At 38.9% G+C, this 26,450-nt stretch overlaps 1 protein-coding gene across 1 annotated transcript in view; it reads left to right on the forward strand.

Annotated features, from left to right (window-relative positions):
- LOC109040434 (beta-catenin-like protein 1) overlaps positions 1-26,450 on the forward strand; it is a 67,938-nt gene that overhangs the window by 33,550 nt on the left and 7,938 nt on the right. Inside the window, 7 exon segments of the mRNA XM_019056379.2 lie at positions 2,430-2,601; positions 3,867-4,008; positions 4,011-4,025; positions 4,536-4,759; positions 18,573-18,721; positions 23,968-24,149; positions 26,163-26,344. Of these exon segments, the coding sequence (XP_018911924.2) occupies positions 2,430-2,601; positions 3,867-4,008; positions 4,011-4,025; positions 4,536-4,759; positions 18,573-18,721; positions 23,968-24,149; positions 26,163-26,344 (1,066 nt within the window).

Genomic DNA, 26,450 nt, shown 5'->3' on the forward strand with positions numbered 1-26,450 from the left:
ATTGGAACATTGAGAAAAAGCGTCGAAAGTTCAGAAACGATTTGAAACGGGGTTCCTTCCCGCGCCTCGAAATCACATGACTCAAACGTCACAACGCACGGCCACCGGGTTTTGCTATCTAAACTGCGTGCTAATACGAGTTTTTTAAAAAATCAAGAAAAATCGAGTTTTCCGACTAAACTCATTTTTTTTATCTTGATGGATACCTGAGGATAAGATGAATCAATTACAGACTAGGCTTTTGGCTCTTCACAACGATTTCTGGGTCGAAAAGAGAGTTAAAAATCGCTCCTTTCCCGTTTTCTTCACGGAGCGAGGGAGCCGTTCGCCGGTGAGCGGAGGGCGGTGCGCAGCAGCCGGCCCTGCTCGGGTTTTTCCGGCAGCGTTCGCTCATCATCGTAGCCAATCAGAGCTCGAAATGAACTGGACCTAACATAACCTCCTCCAGATAAACTCGCGGTCAAGATGTGGGTAATGGCGGCGAGGAGAGACTCCCATGCGTTGTGACGCGTAGTTTGACCAACTGTACAGCAGCCAATGAAAATCATTTATTTTCAACTTGAATTTGATGGGCTTTTTTGAAGGACTTGATTTTTGACTTTTTGGACGTTACCATCGTTTTTACCGCGAAAAGTTCTATGACTACATATTTTTTATTCTCAAATCCCTCACCCATGCAACAACCCCATTCATAGGTTCATAAAGCTGTTCGGACTAATGAATACCATGTTCAGCGAACATTGTATTACACAATGTCTAAAAGGTAGTAGCATTGAATATATTGGTGTGTGGAGTGTAGCCAATGATAACAGATTAATTTGTTATCAATTGTTACCACTGAAATCTGTTACCTTGCCTGAAATGAAATTATGGCCTTCGTGATTTATACTTTGTGACCCTGACAATGAAGCGCGTGCTTCGAAAAGCTTCGGTCAAAGTTTATTAATAAAATGTAAGTTTTTTTAAAGAAAATGTTACATTATTTCTAGCACTTGGCTACACTCCACATACCGATAAAGAATACCGGCGAAATTTATCGCAATTCCACGAAGTCGAGTTGCTGGTCACGTTTCAAAAAAAAGATTGGTGAAAGAATTTTTGGTCGTTGAAGAATGTGCACGCATTAATATTCGCAAGCGGTAATCAAATGTAGTTGGTGTCAAAACTCACGATGTCAGGGGCTTTCAATGTGGTGCTCTGCGCCAATAGTTTTGACTGCATTAAATTACGCGTAAAGGTATCTCATCCTAGTTTCAAGCAAGGTGAAATGGGTTGCTTCCATAATCATTCTTCAAATGGTCCGTTTCTGGAAAAATATTTCTGGACCAAGGCACTATTCAAATAAGCAATTGTCTATTCGAGGACTTCATTCCAAGCTCATCTGATTCAACTTTTGGGAAATCATTAATGAATAAACAATTTTATTTCCTGCTCAAACGTTTACTTATATGTTGATTTAATGCAGAACTCACTTGTGTCAAAACTGCAATGGAACGAGACAACGTCTCACCTCAATATTTCAGATTTGGAAATAAAAAGTAACATGCATTAAACTAGGTGGGAAATTACTCTTAAGGAACCATTATACACGTAGAAGTCAAAATCAGAAGATTATTTAATGATTGATTGTCTTAATTACTAATGGTAGTCGTTTGTGTAAATGGCACAGAGGCTATCCCGTAATCATGGGATTTCCGGCTCAAATTTTGCACCCTCCGAATTTTTCATGTCCATGGTGTACACATAATGAATAAAACTTTGGACTGAGGGGTTATTTCAATAGGTTTCCCTTTTCTAGAGCAGACTTCAAGCTCATCTGACGTAAGTGTTGAGAAATTACTTATTGATGATTTGTACAACTACGATTATCGAGCAATTCCGTTTTATAACGAGCTGACATATTTCACGTTTACCTTTTAAAACCTGAAGATGGTTACCTAGCCCGAAACGGAATTGATGAAAAGTAATTTACAACAAGTGAAACAAATCAATAAGAGATAAAAAAATGTATTTTGCCCTTGAGAAAATAAGATTGAAGCTTAAAGTATTCAATGCAATATTGAATCGCTTCCTCATCCAGCAGGTGTGTGCCGGAGCTGTCTGCTTGTTTTCCTTTTTCCGCGATGAATAATATTAATTTTGTAGTTTTCCGAGGGTTCCATTGTTGATGGTTCTGGGGCATCGTAGTGAAGGGTGTCCTTTTTTAACCTGCTCGATGTTCAGGGGCATGTGGACAGAATGAGCTATGGACTCGATGCATGCGTGCATTGGATCTCCAGGGCATAGGCTCCACACCCCACTTTTTTGCAGTGTGATGTAACGAGAAACTGAAATTCTGTAACTCAATATTCATCAATGAGACTTACCATGGAGAAAAAAACATTTACCTTATGAGTGTCGTTTTTGTGTAAGTTACTCTTTCTTTTTAGGTTTTTGGAGTCTGAAATGGAACTTCATGAAGCTATTCAAGAATTACATGCCATCGCAACTGTGCCAGACTTATACCCCCTCATGGTTCAGTTACAAGCTATACCTTCAATTCTTGAGTTATTGTCACACGACAACACGGACATAGCAGTTGCTGTTGTTGACCTTCTCCAGGTTTGTTATTCGTCCACTTAAAAAATAATTGCTCTATGGGTCAGAACATTAGCGGAGTATCCATAATTAATAACAAGATAAAAACACTCCGAAATTAAAGAGCACCGTGTGATTCACAATTTTACTGATGAGAGAAGACAAGAAAGGGTTCCAAGTTTGCATGACATGCGGTCATTCCAATGAACTGTTTTTAGAGTAGCGGCTGATTTTTATGTATATTCCTTCCTGACAGGATGATTGAAGCAGTTCCACAAAGGTTGTGGAAATTTTTATTGCCAAGCTTTGGTTACATTTGTTTTATAATTCATTTTAATGGAGCTTTGAAGCTGATGCTTCTCCCCTTAAAATAATTTTACTTTGAAATAAAGGACTATGAAAGACCTGAGTCCGCTAGATAAGGGTTAAACCTGTAACATGTCTCACAATGTATTTTGTATCGATGATTGAAGTATTCTCTTGATTAAACAGAAAAAAACCCTTTCTCTTGTTTTTGTCCAAAAATTTCTGCTTTTTCTTTAATTGTTCAAAAGTAAAGGAATGGTTTTACTTAAAATGTTCAGGAAATATTTTGTCCATCTAGGCGAAGAAGAATGATCTGAAACTAGAAAAAAAAAATTGAAGAAGCTAGTTCTCGTTCATTGTAATAAAAAGTGACTTTAAATTTTTGTCCTACAAATTCATGTTGTACCGTTGCTGCCATCAAATTCCTCCACGCTTTATCACTGCAAAACTAAAGGAAGGGTTTTGGTTTTTTTTTCTTCACTTCGATGATTTTTACTTTTTATCCACCTCTCTGGTGATGATAATGGTAATGATTGAATCATCATTGTTGGAATGAAGATTCAATAAGTAATAACTACGATGTGCAGCGATAAATTTACAATATTTATTTAACACAATTAGCTTGGCTAAAGCGCAGGAACAAGAATGACCTCATCCTGAGGTCATTGGTGTAGAGCAGCGATTTTCGGTAGAGGCGGGAAGAACGAATGTAGCATTCCAACAATCATGTATGCCATTCTAACCCTTATTTACCCACTCTTTTTGGCAGTTTTCCAATTGGACAACATTTTGCAATGAAAAACTGCCATATTTAGTCTATTCACAAAAACTTCTCTCAGCATAGAGAAACTGTGAGCACATGTGCTGATTCTGAAATGAGCGAAATATAGTAGCTTTTCGTTGCAAAATGCAGTCCAACTTCTGTTCATCATGTTTGTGGATTCCATAATTTGAATCAGCATAGTCGCTTTGACTTTTCATAGGAACTCACAGATGTTGATATCCTTCATGAAAGTGAGGATGGAGCTAACAGTTTGATCGAAGCGCTCCTAGCAAAACAAATTTGTGCTTTACTGGTTCAGAATTTGGAGCGTTTGAATGAATCTGTCAAAGAAGAAGCTGAAGGGTCCACAACACCTTAGGTAATTTTTTTAAATTTTTAACATGCATTTTGAAATAATATGTCATAAATTGGCTAGTCATGAAGTCTTCTTGAATTGAACTGCATGTAACAGAAAAGAACCAAGTCACTTTGAGTTGATTTTTAAAGAATCGAGATGAAAGGACAAGTGCTCCTGCTGCCAGAATCCAATTGGAACTATGGAATTTTGAATTCTCTCTAACTAATATCTTAATACAGGATTTATTTACGCCAAACAAAAGTAATGCTATTCCTTTCTGAGCACAACTTTCTTCGTGTTGCTCCCTTTCATTTGGATGGCTCATAAGTTTAAAATGTCAGCTTTCAAAAACGAGTTTCACAGAAAATTAATTTGGATTCTTTGTAATGTCTGTGCCTATTAGCTTTCTTTCAAGCTAAAATTATTAACTCTCAAGACATTTAATCAAGTGAACAAATAAGGAACATTGATGCAGTATTCCCTGAAATTTTGTTTTATTCATTGTTTGTTTTGTATTCCTGTTTTTTGCAGCAATATTTGAAAACTTAACAGAATTCCGGCCAGAGATGGTATCCGATGTCGGGAAACAAGGTCTCATGCAGTGGTTACTCCGAAGACTACGGGTCAAGCTGCCATTTGATCAAAATAAGCTCTATGCTAGTGAAATTTTGTCAATATTGCTTCAAAGCAGCAAAGAAAATCAAGACATGTTTGGAGAGCTGGATGGAATTGATGTGATTCTTCAGCAGTTGGCCGTAAGATCTATTTTCTAAATCTTCATATACAAGGTGTCTCACGAAAAACGAGCCACCTCTAATATCTGCCGAACTTGTCGGAATTTCGAAAAACGGTAAAAGACATGTTCGTTTTTATCGAGGGGGACACCTTTTGGCGTATTCGACATTTTCACAAACCGCGGGAGGGGCGCGGGGCGGGGGGTGCCCCACCCGTAAGTCGAACTTTTCAAATGGCACCCCTACTTTTTTATTCCATCCAGAAATCAATTCTACACAAAAAAACAAGCCACCCTGTCCAAACCAAATGTAAATCGGACAATTTTTCAGTGATTGACAGAGTTTGAAACATTTTTTTCATGCTCTTTTCAAAAATTTCCCAGGCCCAATGGAATTGCTGTATCAAACCAAACTCTTCGCCAAAAAAATTCTTAAACATTGCACTTTCGATAAAAAAGTAAAAAAAAAATTTGCTGCACTCGAAATCTGGAGCACGCGGAGCCCTTCTTTGCAACATTAAAATTCGTTATACCGAACATTTCCGAGGGGCGTTCATCGGGAGGGAGTAGTAAGTTTTAGACAAGAATTATTAATCTTTTTTCTGAAGCATAAGAAACCGTGTCCATCAAGAAGCAGTTAAGTAGAAAAACAAATGGATTAGCTTTTTTTTTGGGGGGGGGGGGGTCAATGACTTGAGCCGGACCTTGATACCTCTGAGGACGCTATTTTTCCGCGGTGCGTTGTTTTTCTACTTAACTGCTTCTTCATGGACACGGTTTCTTATGCTTCAGAAAGAAAAAAAAATTTAAACGGTCAAATTTAATCACCTTTAATTTTGTTTTTTTTTTTAACTTTTCCCGAAATTTGGGGAGTTGCCAAGGTAATGTTGAACTGATATTGACCTTACTGAACTAATGTGGAGGCAAATCTGGGGGAAATTTGCTTATTTCGCGGGAAAATTGAATGACCTTTGAATTGACGTATTTGGGGGTCCGAAACCCCCCTTAAAAATTAGTTTGAAGTAATTTCTGTGATTTTTACTTAAAAGTGCTTACAATTTGGTAAATTTTCCCGTTTTATTTTTTTCATTACGATAATTTGAACCGGAGTTATGATTTTTTGAAAATAGGTCAAATTTGACCTTTGACCTATCATAACTCGGTCAAAAATTAAGATATTGATCTGCGGTTTGCGCCAAAATTCTTAGTTCTTTATGTTCTTTTGAATGAGGTATCACAAGATAGGGGTTGCCATTTGAAAAAAAAAGTTGGGGTCCGCAGCCCCTCCCCACGGGGGGCCCCAAAAATTTTGGAGGGCCCCAAAAGTAGCTAACATTGATCGATGAACATCCCCAAAGTTTCGTTTCAAAATATTAATTAGGTAAAATTTTAGAGGGGGTGGAAGGGACTTTTGGGACACCCTGTATGTATATTTATTAAATTGGTCGTTAATTTTATATATCTCAAAATGTATGCACATTACATATCATGCTTTCAGCCTTGTTGTATTGTTCATTCGCCGCGTTTCAGCTGCTCATAGGAGCCATCTTCAGGCGATTTCACTTAAAACTACTCTAAAGCTACAACTACGAACTAGGATATAACGTCAAAATTGTTCCGTGCTACGGCATTTTCGAAATGGTTATGAACCGCACAAAACTGTAAAATTTCAAGCCAGCATGCGACCGGGTTATGCTGTTACTGTTATCAAAATCAACCGAACAACGAAAACAGGCACTGATTACACCGACTAATTGCAGATACACGGTTGCAGTCTAGGAAGACTGCTTAAAAGCACTGAGGCAGGCAAATGGCGAGGTTGTTATATTTTGTTGTATTTTTCCGCTTGTTGATGATATCATGTTTGAATTTGTAACTGTTCCTTGTTTTTTGCACTGATGATGGTGTCTGTCCGGGTATCGAAACGTCTGCGGTTGGATAATTCACAAAACAATCAAATCAAGTAAAAAGACCAATAGAATACAAAAGAGCCGAGGCAAGACAACAAGAAATTATATGGTTGCAAAGATGGGAAATATCTCATCAAATATACAGGGTTATTCAAAAGTTACGCACCACTGGCCATAACTTTAGTTCTAATTATGATATCGATTTGCGGTTTGTGGCGTCCTTCCTCATATCAAGGGGGAAACTTTTTGAGGTACTATTCAGTTCTTCACCCCCCCCCCCCCCCAGGGGGAGGGGGGGCAAAGAGTCCTCGAATACTCCAAGTCTGATACCGAAGTCTTCATATTGCCCCCGGGCCACCACAGCCCCCCCCCCCCCCCCCGTAGGGGGGGATGGGCCTGTTACAATGAAACATTGCATTAAAATGCGAAAAGTCACAGAAGAGCTTCAAACTTAGCATCAAATCCGAGTGGAACTTCTTGCCAATGTTGACGCAAACGCAGCCTGCGACTTTAAAGTGAGTTTTCAAAACTCTCAGCCCCTGCCCCCCCTCATTTTTGGTTGCAGAGCGGGTAAAAACCGGGAAATTCACTACAAATAATGCCCGAAAACTAATGTCCAACTTGAGGAGGACCCTTGAAACGTTGCGATCAGTCGGAGCATTGAAATACAAGGACTGCCACCCCCTTAAAGTACGGAAACATCCAAAACAACTCCGCTGCCCCCTCATTTTTCGTTGCGGAGCGGGTAAAAACCGGGAAAATCGCCAGAAATGATGCCCGAAACCATTGTAGAACTTGACGAGAACCCTTGAAACGTTGCGTTCAGTCGGAGAACTGCAACACAGGAAGTGCCGCCCACTTTAAGGACGGAAACATCTATAAAACCCCCGCTGCCCCCCTCTTTTTTCGTTGCAGAGCTGGTAAGAACCGGGGCATCATTTCTGGCGCATTTCCCGCAATGATGCCCCGGTTCTTACCAGCTCTGCGAAGAAAAAAGAGGGGGGCAGCGGGGGTTTTATGGATGTTTCCGTCCTTAAAGTGGGCGGCAGTTCCTGTGTTGCAGTTCTCCGACTGAGCGCAACGTTTCAAGGGTTCTCGTCAAGTTCTACAGTGGTTTCGGGCATCATTTCTGGCGATTTTCCCGGTTTTTACCCGCTCCGCAACGAAAAATGAGGGGGGCAGCGGGGTGTTTTGGATGTTTCCGTACTTTAAGGGGGTGGCAGTCCTTGTATTTCAATGCTCCGACTGATCGCAACGTTTCAAGGGTCCTCCTCAAGTTGGACATTAGTTTCGGGCATTATCTGTAGTAAATTTCTCGGTTTTTACCCGCTCTGCAACCAAAAATGAGGGGGGGCAGGGGGCTGAGAGTTTTGAAAACTCACTTTAAAGTCGCAGGCTGCGTTTGCGTCAACATTGGCAAGAAGTTTCACTTGGATTTGATGCTAAGTTTGAAGCTCTTCTGTGACTTTTCGCATTTTAATGCAATGTTTCATTGTAACAGGCCCATCCGCCCTACGGGGGGGGGGGGGGGGGGGGCTGTGGTGGCCCGGGGCTATATGAAGACTTCGGTATCAGACTTGGAGTATTCGAGGACTCTTTGAAAAGAGAAACGGTATGTCCAAGAGCCGCCGAAGCTACTCTAAAAAATGAAGGTACGGACCCCCTAAATAACCTTTGGACCCCCCTAACTTTTGACAGGGGGGTCAGATCGACTTCCGGTTTGCGCCAAAAATTTTCTTTTTTCATGCTCTTTCTAACGGTGTATCACATGATGGGGGTTGCCATTTGAAATTTTTGAGTTGCCCCCCGCCCCCCTCCCCCTGGGGGGGTGAAGAACTGAAAAGTACCTCAAAAAGTTTCCCCCTTGATATGAGGAAGGACGCCACAAACCGGAAATCGATATCATAATTAGAACTAAAGTTATGGCCAGTGGTGCGTAACTTTTGAATAACCCTGTATATGATTATTTCTCTGCCTAGTCATGAGAGCGCGCGAAGCAGGCGCGAAGCGAGCCCCAAACCACTAGTGTATACAGGGTGCGGCAAAAGTCCCGGGACCCCTGTTTAATTTTTTTACGGCTGCAGCTAGGAAAATGAAATTTGGGGGGTACTCCTAGGTCAATGAAAGCTACTTTTTGACCCCCCAAAATTTTGGGGAGCCCCCCTTTGGGGGGGTTACGGACCCTAACTTTTTTTTTTCAAATGGGAAGACCCCCTTTGTGATACCTCGTTCGAAAGAGCATAAAAAAAGAAAATTTTGCGGGTAAACCCGAAGTCATTATCTCAAACCGTTTCAAAATGGCGGCCGGTCAAAGTTCAAAATGGCCGAAAATTGGCACCTCTGCCATTTGCATATGGATTTGCATGAAACTCGGTATCTGGGGGTATTTTGGCACGAGAAAAACGAATCACGATTAGATTCTTAAAAAAACCCTTATTTTTCAAAATGGCCGCCGGTTTAGGCTCAAAGTAGCCGAAAATTAGACAAACTCGATTTTTTGCCGATGGATTCGCCTGAAATTCGGTTTTCAGGGGTATTTTGACCCGAGAGGAACGAATTTGACGTTTGACTTTTAAACAAACCCAAAAAATCGAATTCGTCAAATTTTCGGCCACTTTGAGCCTAAACCGGCGGCCATTTTGAAAAATTGGGGTTTTTTTAAAAATCTAACGTCAAATTCGTTTTTCTCGTGCCAAAATACCGCCAGATACAGAGTTTCAAGCAAATCCATGTGCAAATAGCAGAGGTGCCAATTTTCGGCCATTTTGAACTTTGACCGGCCGCCATTTTGAAACGGTTTGAGATAATAACTTCGGGTTTACGCGGAAAATTTTCTTTTTTTATGCTCTTTCGAACGAGGTATCACAAAGGGAGTCTTCCCATTTGAAAAAAAAAAGTTAGCGTTCGTAACCCCCCCAAAGGGGGCCCCCAAAATTTTTCGGGGGGGGGGTCAAAAAGTAGATTTCATTGACCTAGGACTACCCCCCAAATTTCATTTTCCTACCTGCAGCCGTAAAAAAATTAAACAGGGGTCCCGGGACTTTTGTCGCACCCTTTATATATATGAATCATATATGTATGTTTATGATACACATATATCTCACATATAAATATGATACACATGTATCATATATAAATATGATACACATATATTATATATAAATATGATACCCATATATCATTTATAAATATGATACACATATATCATTTATAAATGCGATACTTAAATATCATATACAGGGTTATCCAAAAGTCAGCTACCACCCCTGTAACTTTTTTCCTAATTGTGATAGAAGTTTGAAACTTTGGGAATGTTCCTAGGTTTAAGGTATCAACTTTTTGGTTCCCCCAAAATTTTGGGGGCGGGGGCTAACTTTTTTTTTCAAATGGCAACCCCCCCTTTTGTGATACCTCATTCGAAAGATAATAAAAAACGAAAATTTTTGGCGCAAACCGCAAGTCAAAATGTTGATTTTTGACAAAATGGCAGCCGGTCAAAGTTCAAAATGGCGGAAATTTGGCATCTCCGTTTTTTTTCGGCAGATTGGTCTGAAACTCAGAATCCTAGTGTTTTTCGGGACGAGAAAAATGATTCTGGCATTAGTTTTCTAGAAATGTCAGTCCTTTTCAAAATGGCGGCGGTTAAAATGGCGGCTTAGAGCGGGAAGTGTATATTTAGGCAGCGTATCGCCGGATTTGTATGAGACTTGGTAGCCGGGGGTATTCCGGCACGAGAAGAACGAATCTTTCATTGGATTTTTGGAATTTTTAAAAACTTTAAAATGGCGGCAAAAAAATGACGGAAAATCCATATCAAGGCTGTTTACCGATAGATTTGCACGAAAGTCAATACCATCGTGGTTTTTGGCTCGAAAAAAATTAATCTTCCATTAGATTTTGGGAAACACTGAATATCGTCAAAATAGTGGCGGAGAAATAACGGAAAATCCGCATCCACCATCGCCATTCAAATTCTGCCACCATTTTAAAGTTTTTAAAAATTCCAAAAATCCAATGAAAGATTCGTTCTTCTCGTGCCGAAATACCCCCGGATACCAAGTCTTATACAAATCCGGCAATAAGCAGCCTAAATATCCACTTCCCGCTCTAAGCCGCCATTTTAACCGCCGCCATTTTGAAAAGGACTGACATTTCTGGAAAACTAATGCCAGAATCGTTTTTCTCGTTCCGTAAAACCCTAGGATTCTGAGTTTCAGACCAATCCGCCGATAAAAAACGGAGATGCCAAATTTCCGCCATTTTGAACTTTGACCGGCTGCCATTTTGTCAAAAATCAACATTTTGACCTGCGGTTTACGCCAAAAATTTACTTTTTATATTATCTTTTGAATGAGGTATCACAAAAGGGGGTTGCCATTTGAAAAAAAAAGTTAGCCCCCCCCCAATCTGAGAGTTTTCGATAAGGAAAAGCATATTTGAACAATTTAGAGTTGCAGCGTTGCTAGCTTCACGATTTAAAATTCGTCAAAATGATCCGAATCGCGTTGCAACCTCAAGGTCTGGATTGTTATTTCGTTCAGAATTGGTCATTACGGTTCTTCTGTACTCTATGCATTTAGGTACCATGAAAATTATGCCATTACTTACTTGATGGGTGCAGCTAACTCAACAAGAGAGGCCGGATAAAGCGACGAGTCAGTGGAAAACGAGTGGTTCGGGTTGACAGATAGTTCTCTTTATATGACACAAAATTTACAAAACATCTTTAATTTCGTTGTCTAGTCTACTTTTTTTATGAGGGAATTTATTTCAATATAACTCAAAATTATTGTGATTTTTTGCTTTTTGATTCTTTAAGTTGTTGACGGTAATTTTCTGGATTCGAACTATCCAATGCGGTGTGAGAGACGGTCGAATTCGGGGACTTACAAACTTTTTTGAATCGTCGTTTTCCACTCATTTTATTTATGTTTTAATTTTTCATGTTTTTGGGAAAAATTTGGGGGGCAAGATTTTAGATAGAATGTTCAAAGTATTGACAGTAGCAGGGATAAGGTTTGGGGGGTTGGAGAAAGTTCTCAAATTCTACTTTCTGTGGATGGAGTAGATTTAAGAACTTCCTGTCAACCCGAACCCCTCGTTTTCCACTGACTCGTCGCTTTATCCGGCCTCTCTTGTTGAGTTAGCTGCACCCATCAAGTAAGTAATGGCATAATTTTCATGGTACCTAAATGCATAGAGTACAGAAGAACTGTAATGACCAATTCTGAACGAAATAACAATCCAGACCTTGAGGTTGCAACGCGATTCGGATCATTTTGACAAATTTTAAATCGTGAAGCTGGCAACGCTGCAACTCTAAATTGTTCAAATATGCTTTATCTTATCGAAAACTCTCAGATTGCACATTTTTCGTGAAATTTTGTAGGAAATCACACCTCGAAACCTTCATTTTATCTTCATATTCGATATTTTTGAGTCCGCAACTTGGCAACGCTGCCGCGGGGGGCAAAAAATTTTGTATGGGCATGAAAATTTCAGAAAAGTCACATCTTATACTAGGTTAATACATACTAAAAGTTCAGATCGGTCACGGCAAGGTTGAGAGAGAAGAGGTTTAATTTGCCGCCCCGTGCACAGTGTGCTATTTTACCCTTAAAAAACCGCAAAAATTCAATTATTTTTCAAAAATCTCAAACACTCTATTTCGAAATTGGCCAAAAACCCATCAGGCAGTACCCTACTACAACCTACGATTTGAATTTTTGAATATGAATGGAAATCACACTTTGAAACCTTCATTTTATCATCAAATTCGATATTTAGGAGTCCGCAACTTGGCAACGCTGCCGCGGGGGCCAAAAATTGTGTATGGGCATGAAAATTTCAGAAAAGTCACATCTTATATCAGGTGAAAACATACTAAAAATTCAGATCGGTCAGGGCAAGGATGAGGGAGAGGGGGTTTAATTTGTCGCCCCAAGGCCAATTTTGCTATTTTACCCCTAAAAAACCACAAAAATGCGATTATTTTTCGAGGAGCTCCGACAAACTAATTCGAAATTGCCCAAAAACCCATCAGGGAGTGCCCCACTACAACATCCAACTTGAATTTTTGATGTACATTCAAGTCGCGTTTAAAGTGAGTTCAAGCGCACCCTGCTGGGTTATCAATGTAAGTTCCTTAAAGATCTCAGGACTAAACTCAAAATTGAAGAGATACGGGCCATATGGCAGGGGTACTTTGCTCTGCGACATCACACAAACAGTGCATTTTGAATAACTGTAAATTTAAAAAAAAATGCTTTTAATTCTTCGAAAGTGGGCATCAAGCACACCACCTGAGTCATTAATTTCAATTTCTAAAAGATCTGTGGACTTAAGTCAAAATTGAAGGGATACGGGTAATATGGCAAAGGTTCCGCAAAATCACAGGTAGAGCTCACTTTGACGGACTGTAGATTTTGAAAAAATGCTTTTAATTCTTTGAAAGTGGGCACAAAAGCACCAGCTGGGTCATTAATTTAAGTTCCTAAGAGATCTTTTGACTAAACTCAAAATTGAAAGGTTACTGTTTTTAGTCCAAAAGTTTTATCTGTGAAACTAAATTTTTGAAGTAAGTTCATAGGCAATATTAATGATACAATTAATTTAATGAACAAAAACATGCGGTGCAAAATTGAAGATTTTAAATATTATTTGTCATTTGAATAGTTAAGAGTATACACTTGGCATTAGGATCAAGTCACTACTCATCCCAAGGAGTGGAGAAGAGGGAATTAAGAGAAATGATAGGAGCATGATCCGATCGGTTAGCAGTCGGTGCTGTGCTGATTGCCTCTATTTCATCTTGAATTCGGTTATAGTCAGGGAGAAACACGGAAAAAAAGGGCTTAACCCGGAACAAATTGCATAACAATTTATTCCTGTGTAAACGTCATCAGTAGGTCCTCCTGAACAACATACAAAATGTTTACCACGGTCCGACCCCGGAACACCCCCCAAAATGACGAAAATTCAAAATGGCGGCCATAATAAGGGCCTATGGGATTTGGGTATTTTAAAATGTTCCTATAGTGTCATGTGAGGTATCATTTCCTATGTAATTTTGGTCGCAGATTTCATTTCTGAAGTCCAAAAAGCCCCTAGGTCACAGGGGGTGACCCAAATCCAAGATGGCGGCCAAATTTGAAATGCAAGAGGGTCATTTTTCAATTTTTACGTGATTGGGCAAGTGAGGTGTCGTTTCCAATGCAATTTTGGTCGTGCATTTCATTAATGATGTCAAAACAGCTCCCCTGTCAAAGGGGGTGCTCTAAATCCAAGATGGCGGCTAAATTTGAAAGACAGGAGGGTGAATTTTTTCGATTTTTTCGTAAAAAATGAGAGTGAGGTGTATCAATTCTTAAGAAATTTTGGTTGTAAATTTCATGTCTTAAGTCAAAACAGTCCCCCTGCTTATAGGGAGTGCCCGAAATTCAAGATGGTGGCTAAATTTGAAAGGCGGAAGGGTGCATTTTTGAAAAAAAATTCACCGAACAAGGCAAGGAAGGTGACTATTCCGTGTATTTCTAGTCGACAAGTCTAAATTAAACGTAAAAGATGAATTTTACTCATAAGTGAGACGTGTCATGCTAACAGTATGAAAATAATTTCATATTTGATATATTTATTTGATAATTTTCATACTTGGATTTGGGTCACCCCCTTTGACCTAGGGGCTTTTTGGACTTCAGAAATGAAATCTGCGACCAAAATTACATAGGAAATGAAACCTCACATGACACTATAGGAACATTTTAAAATACCGAAATCCCATAGGCCCTTATTATGGCCGCCATTTTGAATTTTCGTCATTTTGGGGGGTGTTCCGGGGTCGGACCGTGGTAAACTTTTTGTATGTTGTTCAGGAGGACCTACTGATGACGTTTACACAGGAATAAATTGTTATGCAATTTGTTCCGGGTCAAACCGTATTTCTCCCTGACTATTATCAACGTGACGAAAAATGAATTTTTGCATTTTCTTTAAATGTAGGCCGGAAACTCACGTTAGGCTCAGCCCTATCCCCCCTTCCCCTCATAAAGCACCGTAAAGCTGTTAGAGACCCCCCTCCCTCTAAGAGCCTTACGTAATTTATGGACGGCCCTTAACAATGTTTTTTATCGTTAAATCTGCGCCAGGGTTGCTTCGTTTTGGTGAGCAAACAAACATTTCCTCAGCGAGTGCTAGAGAAACCGAGAACGCTATTCAAGAGCGCGAAAGGGCGAGCAAAGCGTCTGACAGGACAGGCTAAGGATGACTAATAAGTAAGGTGACTCGGTCTGCTCTCGAATTTTCCTCCGTGGACTGCGCGAGGTGTGGGCTCCGCCCAGTCACCATGGATACCGACTGGAGGAGGCCGCGCGGCCGCAGTGCATCGGGACTCGTTTCCCCTCTCACGGTCAAATCTTCTTAGAGTCTTCGAGGTTTATATAGTAGATGGCAGATGGCGAGAGAATCGCGGGCTCAGTGACAAGTGTGATTTACCAATATGGTATAAAAAGATTTCTTAGTGTAACCCCATCCCAAGTAAGTATTCCAATGCATCTGTCTGAGCTGAACACTCTCACCCTTGCACTACTCATTAGAGCTTTAAACTTTGGCCTCATATGATATCTTGAGAGATTAGCCCAGGCAATAGAGGATAGAATAGGGGTTTACCTTGCAAAATTTAGGTGAAATCAGTTTATGATTGATTCCTATGTAATTTTTTACGCTGAATCCGAATTTTTGGTTTCCCAACAAATTTTCCTTGTGCTAACTCCGGAAAAGCGGAAAAACCGCGAAAAATCTCGTTTTTCCGCGGTTTTCCCGAGATATCTCTTTTCCAGTGCGATATATCGAGAAAATAGTTATTTCCAAAAATAAAGCTGATAAAATTTCCTATAAAAATGAACTGAACGTTTTTCTCATACGTCCATTAGGGAGAGTGCTGGAGCCGTGGAAAGCTCTAAAAACTCGTAAAATCGCGATTTTCCACGGTTTGTCGCCATTTGTGTGAAATAAAGTTCTTTCGCAAAATTTCAGGATACTCTTACCTTAAAAATTAGTGCTGCTTACTTTTAAGACAAAAATGATGCCAATTTTTTCGTTATAGGTCTAGTGGGAGCGGTTTTAAAGCCGTGAAAAGCTCGAAATCGCGATTTTCCGGCATATTTTCGTAACAAATCCGTTCTTGTACAAAAAACTCATTTAAAGTGACTTCAAAATTCAATCTTATAAATTATCAACATACATACGTAGAATTTGCTCCCTTGGCGCACCCTGGTGCTCTGCGACATCCAAACGCCAGGTGTGCTTATCTACGTAAAGGTTAGTAGACAACGAACGACGTAATAAAATAGGGCAATTTTCAACATACTTAAATGATGTTGAAAGTTCCTTGTATATCTGAAGAAACACCGGATATGGATTTGTCGAAAGCGTAAATAATGCAATAAGTTGACATTTAAAGAATATACTACTACAATGTCTGGAATGATTTTCCTAGATTTCCGGCATATTTTCGTTACACATCCGTTCTTGTGCCAAAAACTCAGCTAATGGAGAATTCAAGATTTACTCTTATAAAATTGTCAACACATAATATGACGTGAAAAGCTTTCAGCATATGTCAAAAAGTGCCGCATAGAGAATTATGGGTAGCTCAAAAAATGCAAAAAATTGTGATTTTCCACTTTTAAGCCGCAAATTAATCACATTGTGTAAAAATATGGGGCTAAAAATATCCCTCAAAAATTTAAAATTCAATGTGATGATGTTTTCGGTGGATTAAATCGCACAATTATGTGTCGAAATTTTAATGGTACATGTGAAAATGCACCCGATGAGGACTTATACGTGGAACTTATTGTATATTGATCCTGATGATTTATGGAATTAACTCCTGAATCGTTCACAGAAAGAACAGCGGACGACCGAAGAGATGAAAGAAGTTCCGAGACGTTTGCAGGTATTCATTTCACTCAATTTTTTATTTTTATTTGAATTGATAGAAATGTCCAGTAATGCTAAAGGAAATGTAAGTACTCATTGACTTCATATACCGCGGAAATTCAAATCATGATTTCTTCAACTTCGGTTTTATCAGTGATGTAAATGAGGTGACTCTAGGTAATTAAGAAAACTAGAATGAGAGTAATCACGGCACGCGCCCGTGAACTACTAATAATTTTGGGAGGCTTGTACTAGATGTAGAATTTTAGCCTTACGGCAGATCACATTAATATCCTTGATTTCAGCAATCATGACACTACTCTATTAATTGCGCAAGTGTCACATTATTTCCAAATAATTTTAGCGTCATTATGAACCAACAATCAATGGATAAATACTCATTGACAACAAAAATAAGATCCTTAAATGCCAAGGAAGCAAAAAATTGCGATTGAATTTGCGAACCGTGCTTATTGAAAGCAGGTTGAATTTATCATTGTTCTCCTCTCAGATTAATACCAAAAGATTTTCTTAGGCATACGTCTCTCTTATTCTAGTATACGATGTTGCAAAAGCTCAAATGAGCAATTCAAATTCAGATAAATCCATACCAGAAGTTCCTGTTCTCCAATTTAGACGATGTCATACTGAAGTCGTAAAATACTGCAAAGATGGCAGTGATGACAACGCAGGTGAGAATTTTCCCATCAATTTTACAATAGTTTTTCCATTAGTTGATTAAGAAGAGAAAATTTACATTATAGTAGGCACAAATTAACATTCTCAGATAGCAGAAAAGAAAGAAAAAAGCACCTATAACACATATAAAAATTCAACAATTACGTTCCTCTTGCCATTTTAAACCATATGACCCAATTTTATAACATATGTTGGTTGGTTGGTATGTATGGTTATAACTTATATGTTAGGTTATGCCATTATACCCGTGCTTTTCATTATGATTTCAGATCCTCAGGACATTCAGTCAGCAGAGTGCCTGAGTGACCAGGCATCTGAATTATACTTCTTGACATTGAACATATTTACTATCATAGTTATTATAAAATTATTACAATACTATTATAGTTGTTTTCGCATAATTGAAAAATTGTATCAATACATTCTTTAAATGTCAACTTTTTGCATTATTTACGCTTTCGACAAATCCATATCCGGTGTTTCTTCAGATATACAAGGAACTTTCAACATCATTTAAGTATGTTGAAAATTGCCCTATTTTATTACGTCGTTCGTTGTCTACTAACCTTTACGTAGATAAGCACACCTGGCGTTTGGATGTCGCAGAGCACCAGGGTGCGCCAAGGGAGCAAATTCTACGTATGTATGTTGATAATTTATAAGATTGAATTTTGAAGTCACTTTAAATGAGTTTTTTGTACAAGAACGGATTTGTTACGAAAATATGCCGGAAAATCGCGATTTCGAGCTTTTCACGGCTTTTCACGGCTTTAAAACCGCTCCCACTAGACCTATAAAGAAAAAATTGGCATCATTTTTGTCTTAAAAGTAAGCAGCACTAATTTTTAAGGTAAGAGTATCCTGAAATTTTGCGAAAGAACAAATTTATTTCACACAAATGGCCACAAACCGTGGAAAATCGCGACTTTACGAGTTTTTAGAGCTTTCCACGGCTACAGCACTCTCCCTAATGGACGTATGAAAAAAACGTTCAGATCATTTTTATAGGAAATTTTATCAGCTTTATTTTTGGAAATAACTATTTTCTCGATATATCGCACTGGAAAAGAGATATCTCGGGAAAACCGCGGAAAAACGAGATTTTTCGCGGTTTTTCCGATTTTCCGGAGTTAGCACAAGGAAAATTTGTTGGGAAACCAAAAATTCGGATTCAGCGTAAAAAATTGCATAGGAATAAATCATAACCTGATTTCACCTAAATTTTGCAAGGTAAAATCCTTTATTGCCTGGACTAAGATTGTGAAAAAGTAAATCTTTATTTTCTAGTTTTACAAACGGCATGACCCAGCCTCCAGTGAAGAAACAGAGATGATGGAAAATCTATTTAATTGCCTTTGCTCGAGTCTAATGAATGCGGAAAATCGAGAAAGGTTCCTTAGGGGTGAAGGATTACAGTTGATGAATCTCATGCTCAGGTATTTGATTTGTTATCCATTATGAAGAAATGGCTTTTGTAAGTCATCTTTTCGTAGTTTCTCATCGTGCTTGACAAGGGACCTTGACGAAGACATAGTGACAGTTTAATCAGTGTAGTTGAGGTAATTTTTTCAATTTGTTTGTGCTAAAATTGCAGATACTGCAGGAGAATTGGCTTGTACACAAGGTTCAGAATTACTGTAATTATTGTTATTAAAAATTTTCTAACTTGTCTTTGTGTATAAGTATGATACCGGGCAGCGTCTAGGGTATATATCTTTTGTCCTCCATCATCTTATTGTCTTTCCTTACTTACCTTAACCTAACTACTTCCTCTACTTTTTAGTGTTTTTTTAGAAAACACACCATTGCATTCTTTGAAGAAAATACACTATTGCATTCTTCCATGACGTCAGACCCTTACCTTAGACCTTGTGAAGAGCACCAATCTCGGGTCATAGATCATGGAAATGTATGCAATTCAAATTCATGTGCATGTACACATATAATGTTATACTTTCAATGTTGGCTAAACTTCGTAAAAAAATCGGTTCTCATTGAATCATAGCAATGCCAAGCTTTTATTTGTACGTTTGTTTTAGCTTTTAAGCCGGCTAATTATAAATCATAACAATAAAAAACCCATTTGGGTAGAGCTGTTATTATTGTTATTAAATATATATGAATACAACAAATTGGTAAAATGGTGCTGGTTCCACGCCATTTTGCAAGGGAAAAAAAGCCAAGAAGTTCCAAAAATTCCAATTTAAGTCCAAACAAATTTTTGAGTACCAGTACTAGACGGGGGGGGGGGGGGGGGGATGTTCAGCTCACGCAGCTTGCATTCGAATATTAAGTTGAGGTCACGCCGAGAGATCTATAACGTTTTGGGTCTTTTTAGACCTCATCAGTAGATCACACTTGTCAGTGAACCTAACTCAGCATTCGGCAAAATCCAAGACGGCATCGAAACGCCGTCATGAATATGATGCGAGGCATCACAAAAAGTGTGATCCTTGCGTCATCTACCATCGCTGCTGAACAACTCTCATAACAAAACAAGAAAAACCTGAGAAAAATTAATATCAGGCAGGTTGGAGATGCGAATGCATCTAGACGCAACTGCCGCTACCGAGCAGGAGAAAATGTGTTGGATTACAAGTTTAATTTGCAAGGGATGCGCTCTTCAAGGAGTGGAGGGTTTTCTTGACACTGTCTTCATTGGAGAGGAGTGAACATATGTATATATGTATGTATATATGTATGTATGTATGTATGTATGTATGTATGTATGTATTTATGTGTATGTATGTATGGTTGGTTGGTAGATGTATGGTTGGTTGGTTGTTTGGTTGGTTGGTTGTTTGGTTGGTAGATAATGGTGCTTTTAACATCTGGGTCATTAACACCTTAAAGGAGAGATCATAATAGTGTAGTACAGAATTTATAAAATTAAAAAGTAGGGGTCATAAAAGGGTAGTACACAAAATTGAAAGATAGGACAAGGAAAAAATACATTAAGTTTGGAGATTAATTCGTTTGAAAAAGAGAGGGATTTCATGAAGAAACTTTGAAAGTATGTACAGGGTGTTCAAAAAGTCCCGCTCCCCTCTTTTAACTTTTGAACGGTCAGAGATAGAAAAACGAAACTTTGGGAATGTTTCTAACTCGAAGAGGACCATCCTTTAGGGGGGGGGGGGGGGCTCCAACCTCTTTTCTCAAATGGTAACCCCTATCTTGTGATACATCATTGGAAAGAACATTAAAAACTAAGAATTGTGGAGCAAACCACAGATCAATATCTTGGTTTTTGACAGAGTTATGATAGGTCTAAGGTCAAATTTGACCTATTTTCAAAAAATCATAACTCCGGTTCAAATTATTGTAAAGAAAAAATAATATGGGGAAATTTACCAAATTGTAAGCACTTTTAAGTAAAAATCGCAGAAATCACTTTAAACCAATTTTAAGGGGGGATTCAGACCTCCAAATACGTCAGTTCAAAGGTCATACGATTTTTTCGAAAAATGAGCCAATTTCCCCTGACCTAGCCTCAACATTATCTCAGTAAGTTCAAAATTAGCTCAACATTACGTATTCAAGTCCCCAAATTTCGGGACATGTTTTTTTTAAAAAAAACGAAATTTAAGGTGCTTGACCGTTTAAATTTCGTTTTTTTAACTTTTCCCACTGTATGTGTTACACTGTGTGTGTGTGTGTGTGTGTGTGTGTGTGTGTGTGTGTGTGTGAGGGTGTGTGTGTGTGAGGGTGTGTATGTGTGTGTTACAGTGTTAACATCTAGTGATAAGGTCTTAAAAGAACCAAACTCGTATATTGATGGCTCAAGTGGAACACCCGCCATCTCCATTGCAGTGTTTCAAAATCTTAGCTCCTAGTTTATTTTTTCGCAAAAAAACAAGTCAGCTTTATAGCTTGAAATCCATACAGTATATTCAACCAACAGAGTGGAAAAATCTAGGAAGTGTTCACAAAATTACGTTGATCAGTTTTCCTAGGAAAAAATATTGTATGACTGAAAGTCTACGACATTGCAAACGGAGATACAAGGTCTCGCTTTTTAACCATTATGTCTCTGGGCGTCACCTTCAGCATTCCAATACATATGCCTGAACCAAACACTCTCCTAGTCTTGCATTGCTACTCATTAGACTTCATGTTTTTGATTTTGCAAACTCCTTAAAGGGATGTGTGCCATGATAGATTTCCCATTTTTTTTTTTATCGCATGAAACTCGTCTACGCATGCTGATCAAAAGTCATCTTTGCGCCATCTTGCTACAAGTCATCATTTTCGCACATCCGCAATCAAAGTTTCAATAATTCCTAAATGAAAAAACGCAGCATGGCGACAAAGAGTCAAAAAGACCCCTCTTTCTTTGTACGGTTTCACCTACACAATGAAAATCATAAAGAAGACAATCACAGTGATGAACCCGGAAGCAGTAGCTCCGCATTCAAGCTTCGTCAATGGGACCCTGAGCCCCATTGACCCCAGCCCCAGAATGACCGCGAAGCAGGGTACCAATCACGAGCCTCGCGCGGGCGCGCAATTCAAACAGCCTCGCGCGGGCGCGCAATTCAAACTCAGTCTCGACAGCACCCCCCAAGTTCAAACGAGCATAGCGGTGCTCCCCCCAATTTCGCACCGAGCGCCACCGTTGACCAATCTCAGCCAAGCTCGCGGCAACGCCCTCTCATGCCTCCAGTATAAATATTGGTACGCTGCCCCCTTGAAATTAACTTCTGAGTGACGCGCCGTCCGATGAACATCCTGAATTCAGATCCAGCCAAGCAACGAAGCAAGTCAACCAAGGCCAAGGAGCAGCTAACAAGGAATCTCAAACCGAAGCCAAGAACCAAGTGCCTCGAGCAAGGTCAAGGAGCAAACTTAGCGAGCAAGCCGAACCACCTGTAGCAATCGGAGCGGCAAGTCTATCAAGGTCATCACGGAATCAATCTAAATTATCCACTTTTGGCAATTCTATCAAAATCATCCAGGAAAATTCAAGACACCTCTAAATTCACGTTTATGTAAGATTCTTCATCCGGAGAAGCCGATTCATTTATGAATCTGGAATGAAAGTGAGTGCAATTGCACAAAGTGGTATTCAGTATTGAAAGTCCTTCTGACTTTCCTGCGTAAAAATAGAAGCCGGCACACTACTTGCCTGGTGGCCCTTCAGGTCCCCTATCCAAGGATAGTAGCTTGCTCACTCTGAGCCAGGTAAAAATAAAACTAGCCAAGAATAAGATCCTTCTGATCACTAAAAAATCGTCTCCCTCTCCAATCTTTATCTACTCACTTCAAATTTCCAAGGCAAGACAATTTGGGCTCGCTGCGGCTTTCCAACTTGTCTCTCATTTATCCTTATCCAAATTCCTCCCTTCTCTCTTCTGTCACTCAAACCCCTCTATCTTTTCTCATCATTTTTTCTGTCATCACGCCTCACATTTTGGTCCCTAGGAAAATTGTCACCTTTTGGCTGCAACCATTTTTTGTTATTTTTAGACCCATTCAACACTACATTCTTTTTGCATTTGAGAACAGGCCGACTGTAAACAAGGGAAAACACAATGCATGTCTATGTAGTAAGGAGAAGAGTGAGAGAAAGAGAAAGAAACTGATTAGGACAGTGAAGGAAACAGATAAGCAGAATCCAAGACAATACAACTGCTGGGCGGTGGTGACTGCTGATCACAGTGAATTGAAACGCATTGGGATTTCCCTGTTTTCCCTACTCACGGTCGACCTGGCTTCAAGTGCTGAAATGAGGGATATTTTTTTACTCTTTCTTGCCACACTACCTTCATTTATTCAAGGAATTATCGAAACTTCAACCGTGGATTGTGGGAGTTTGGTTGCTTGTAGAAAGTTGGCGCATGATGACTTTTCATCAGCATCCATTGACCAGTTTAATGCAACAAAAAAATTTGAAAACGAACGTAACACAGATCTTCATAAGGAGTTTGCAGGGTCATTTGTAGAATTTTTCGGCCCCGATTTCCCGTCAGAATAGTGTAGACCCAGCATTACTCTACCATCCTTTTACTTGCTGTATTTGGGTCAAACTTTTGGTGTTTTTTGCCCGTTTATTCTTGTGCTTCTCAATTAAATTCTTCTGATATTGTAAGTATTACAGAGATAGAAATTTCTGGACCATTGTAGTATCCTCCTTATTTTCATGTGAAGGCAGTGCATTATCTCCTCTCCAGGGTCAAGCCGGTGAGGCAACATAAAATAATACGTAAATTTGGGTAAATGTTGCTCAACAAAACAAGATAAATCAAAGAAACCCAAAAAGTTTCGAAATAAATTACAATTCGTCATCAATTGGAGAAAGAAATGAGTTGTTGATTTGCTGTTATTGGTAGACCGAGACTGATCACACTGAGGCAACACTGTCTGTCTTTTCGAGAATATAGTTGCTGATAAGAACGTACTTGTGTTGTCCTTTCTTTCCTTTATAGCAACTATGTGGCATGTATAGAGTGTGACACTTGTGACAGCTTTTTGCATTTTTTGTAAGGTGTGTTTTGGGATGCCGAGCTTATCCAGCATATTATTCAGCTGCTCTATCATTAAGTTTTCGAGTGAGGGAAGAGGGAAATCATCACAACAATCAGACTACTCGGAAGTCATTCAATTTAATTTCATTTGTATCGATGGAGTATACTTGTTGCTTTGCTATGTTTTGAATTATTCCCTTCATGTTTCTAATCCACAGAGAGAAGAAACAAAGTCGCAATGGATCACTAAAAGTGCTAGACCACGCTATGTCTGGACCAAATGGTGTTGATAATTGCAACAAGTTTGTTGACATTCTAGGACTACGAACAATTTTTCCACTGTTCATGAAAACTCCCAAGAAAAATAGGAAAAGGATGCTTACGGTGGAAGAGCACGAAGGTATTTCCCATAAATTTTGCTTTGATCTTTTCAATGTCATCACCTTTAAAACTTGTTAATTTTATGATAATTTAGACGAACCTTTCCGGACGGAACTTAACTGCATTTCATGTTGCTAAATTTTCTCTAGTGTTTAATTTGACTTCATTTTGTAGTTGGGAAATTCAATTTCTGGCCCATCCGTCATAAATCTCATGTGCATAGGGAATGTAATGGTACATACGTGGTTTCCAAACTATCAATAAGCTGCAAATTGTAGTTCCTAATTTAAAAATGTAGTCCAACTTTTTTAGTAAGAAACTGAATAATTTATCTAACGCCTTTGATCCTCTGTGAAATTAACTTACTTATCAATAAGAACGTACAAACAAAATTTCAAGTTCTGCGAATTTTCTGTTTAAGGAGTTGAAAATCAGAAAAGAATCAGGAACGGTAGATGCAGTTAAGCTGATTCTGGTTAAATCTATTCATGTGGACTACATTTTGCAATTAGAAACTACAATTTCTGGCTTTGTTTAAAAACAACGATTTTTTATGAATGAGCCAGAAATTGTAGTTCCGAATTGCAAAATGAGGTCCATCATTAATCCTACTGGTGCAGGTAATACCAATTACGTACTGCATGAGCACTTGTGAATTAGTGGATCCAGTGCTGTGACGGATCCAATCGGTTTAGCAAAAGAGAGGGATACTATAAGGTTTTTTGCTGAAAATATCAATTTGTAAATACGTTTCATAGTCCTACGTTTTTGCTGACGATATTTTCAGCATGGATCCTGTTATTAGCTCTCTTTCTGGTACCAACCACCAGGATCACAAAGAATGTTTCATAAGCGAAATTTAACAGTCCTCCAAAGGGTACGCAGCATTGGCGGCAGAGAGGGAATGATTCCTGGCTGTCTATAGGAGGACAAAGTAGGGCTCTGTTAGGAGCAGTCTCTAGTGGCGTAAAATCAAAATTAATTCTATTTTGCAGCTGTACCTAAAAAAATGTTACCGTCCTAAACCTATATCGGGGCTCTTTTTTTCTGAGGAGAAAAACTGTTGTACTCCTCACCCTGAAGGATCTGGTTGCGTTTTCTCATCATCAAATGTGCTTTAATTCTCCTTTTTCTATAATGTCCTTTTTCATTTTCTGTTTTCTATTTTTTTTCCATTTCACCCTAATATTGTTAAGTTTCTTTCACATTAGACTCCCTATTAAGAGGGTTCCACGGTTACAGTAGCAAAATGAATGGCACATTGATCCTAGTATTTTCATATGAACCTCATACCAATATCTTTTTCTATCACCTAGATACCTTTAAATTTTGGTCAAGTAACCGAAAGTAGTGATATTGAACTGATAGTGTGTCATAGTAATGAAGAGCCAACATCATTGAGAATTTTAATTAAGCCGGCATGTTTGCTTTGCCAATACTGATTGGTCCTTGTAATAAAATTTCCACCCAATCCCATCAAGGTATTCATTCTGTTAAATTTGGCTTTCCGCTTTCCTCTTTTCTTTTTCGTCTTTGGCAGAGACCTGCCAAGACCATTCAATCTTTTTAAGACCAATGAAAAAATGAGGTATAACCAGCCAGGGGTGCGGAAAGTTCATTGTCTTCCCCTATTTAAAATGTGCCGTCCCCATTTGATGTTCTGCTTTAAATGCACCTTCACACGAAACAAAGCGCTTCACAGTCTCCTCCCCCAAAAGTAGCGTGCTTGAAAGACTTTTAGCTCTTAAAGCAGCCTGACATCTCATCGTATTTGTGTTTTTACGTGAGCTGTCTGCAAAACCGATCAAGATGGATTAAAAAAAGAAAACCTCTCCCAATTTTCACAGCCTTCTCCAATTCTCACGCGATCATGATTGCGTTATCAATGACATAGTACGTGTAAGTAGCAGATGGAACACTTTGTGTTGATAATTTATTTTTAAAGCTTTATTATTAGTACTGTTTATGTGACTAAATAACTCTTCTGTCTATACTCTTGCACTCAATTTTTACCACTTTCTTTCTTTCTCAGAACATGTAACCTCAATAATTGCTAGTATGCTGAAGAACTGCAAATCATCACAACGGCAAAGGCTGCTTAGTAAATTCACGGAAAACGATCATGAAAAAGTAGATAGACTCTTGGAACTTCATTTTAAATACTTAGATAAAGTTGAAGAAGCAGATAAACAAATCGAGAAACAGATGAAGCAGGTGAGTCATGTTGTTATCATGTTTTGCTCATGTAAATAAGTTACATGTATAGAAAACAGGACAGGCTTAATGTGGATCTTCAGCACTTTGAAAAACACTTTGTTAG

Source organism: Bemisia tabaci, chromosome 1 (assembly GCF_918797505.1).
Source record: "Bemisia tabaci chromosome 1, PGI_BMITA_v3".
Taxonomy (NCBI): Eukaryota; Metazoa; Arthropoda; class Insecta; order Hemiptera; family Aleyrodidae; genus Bemisia; species Bemisia tabaci.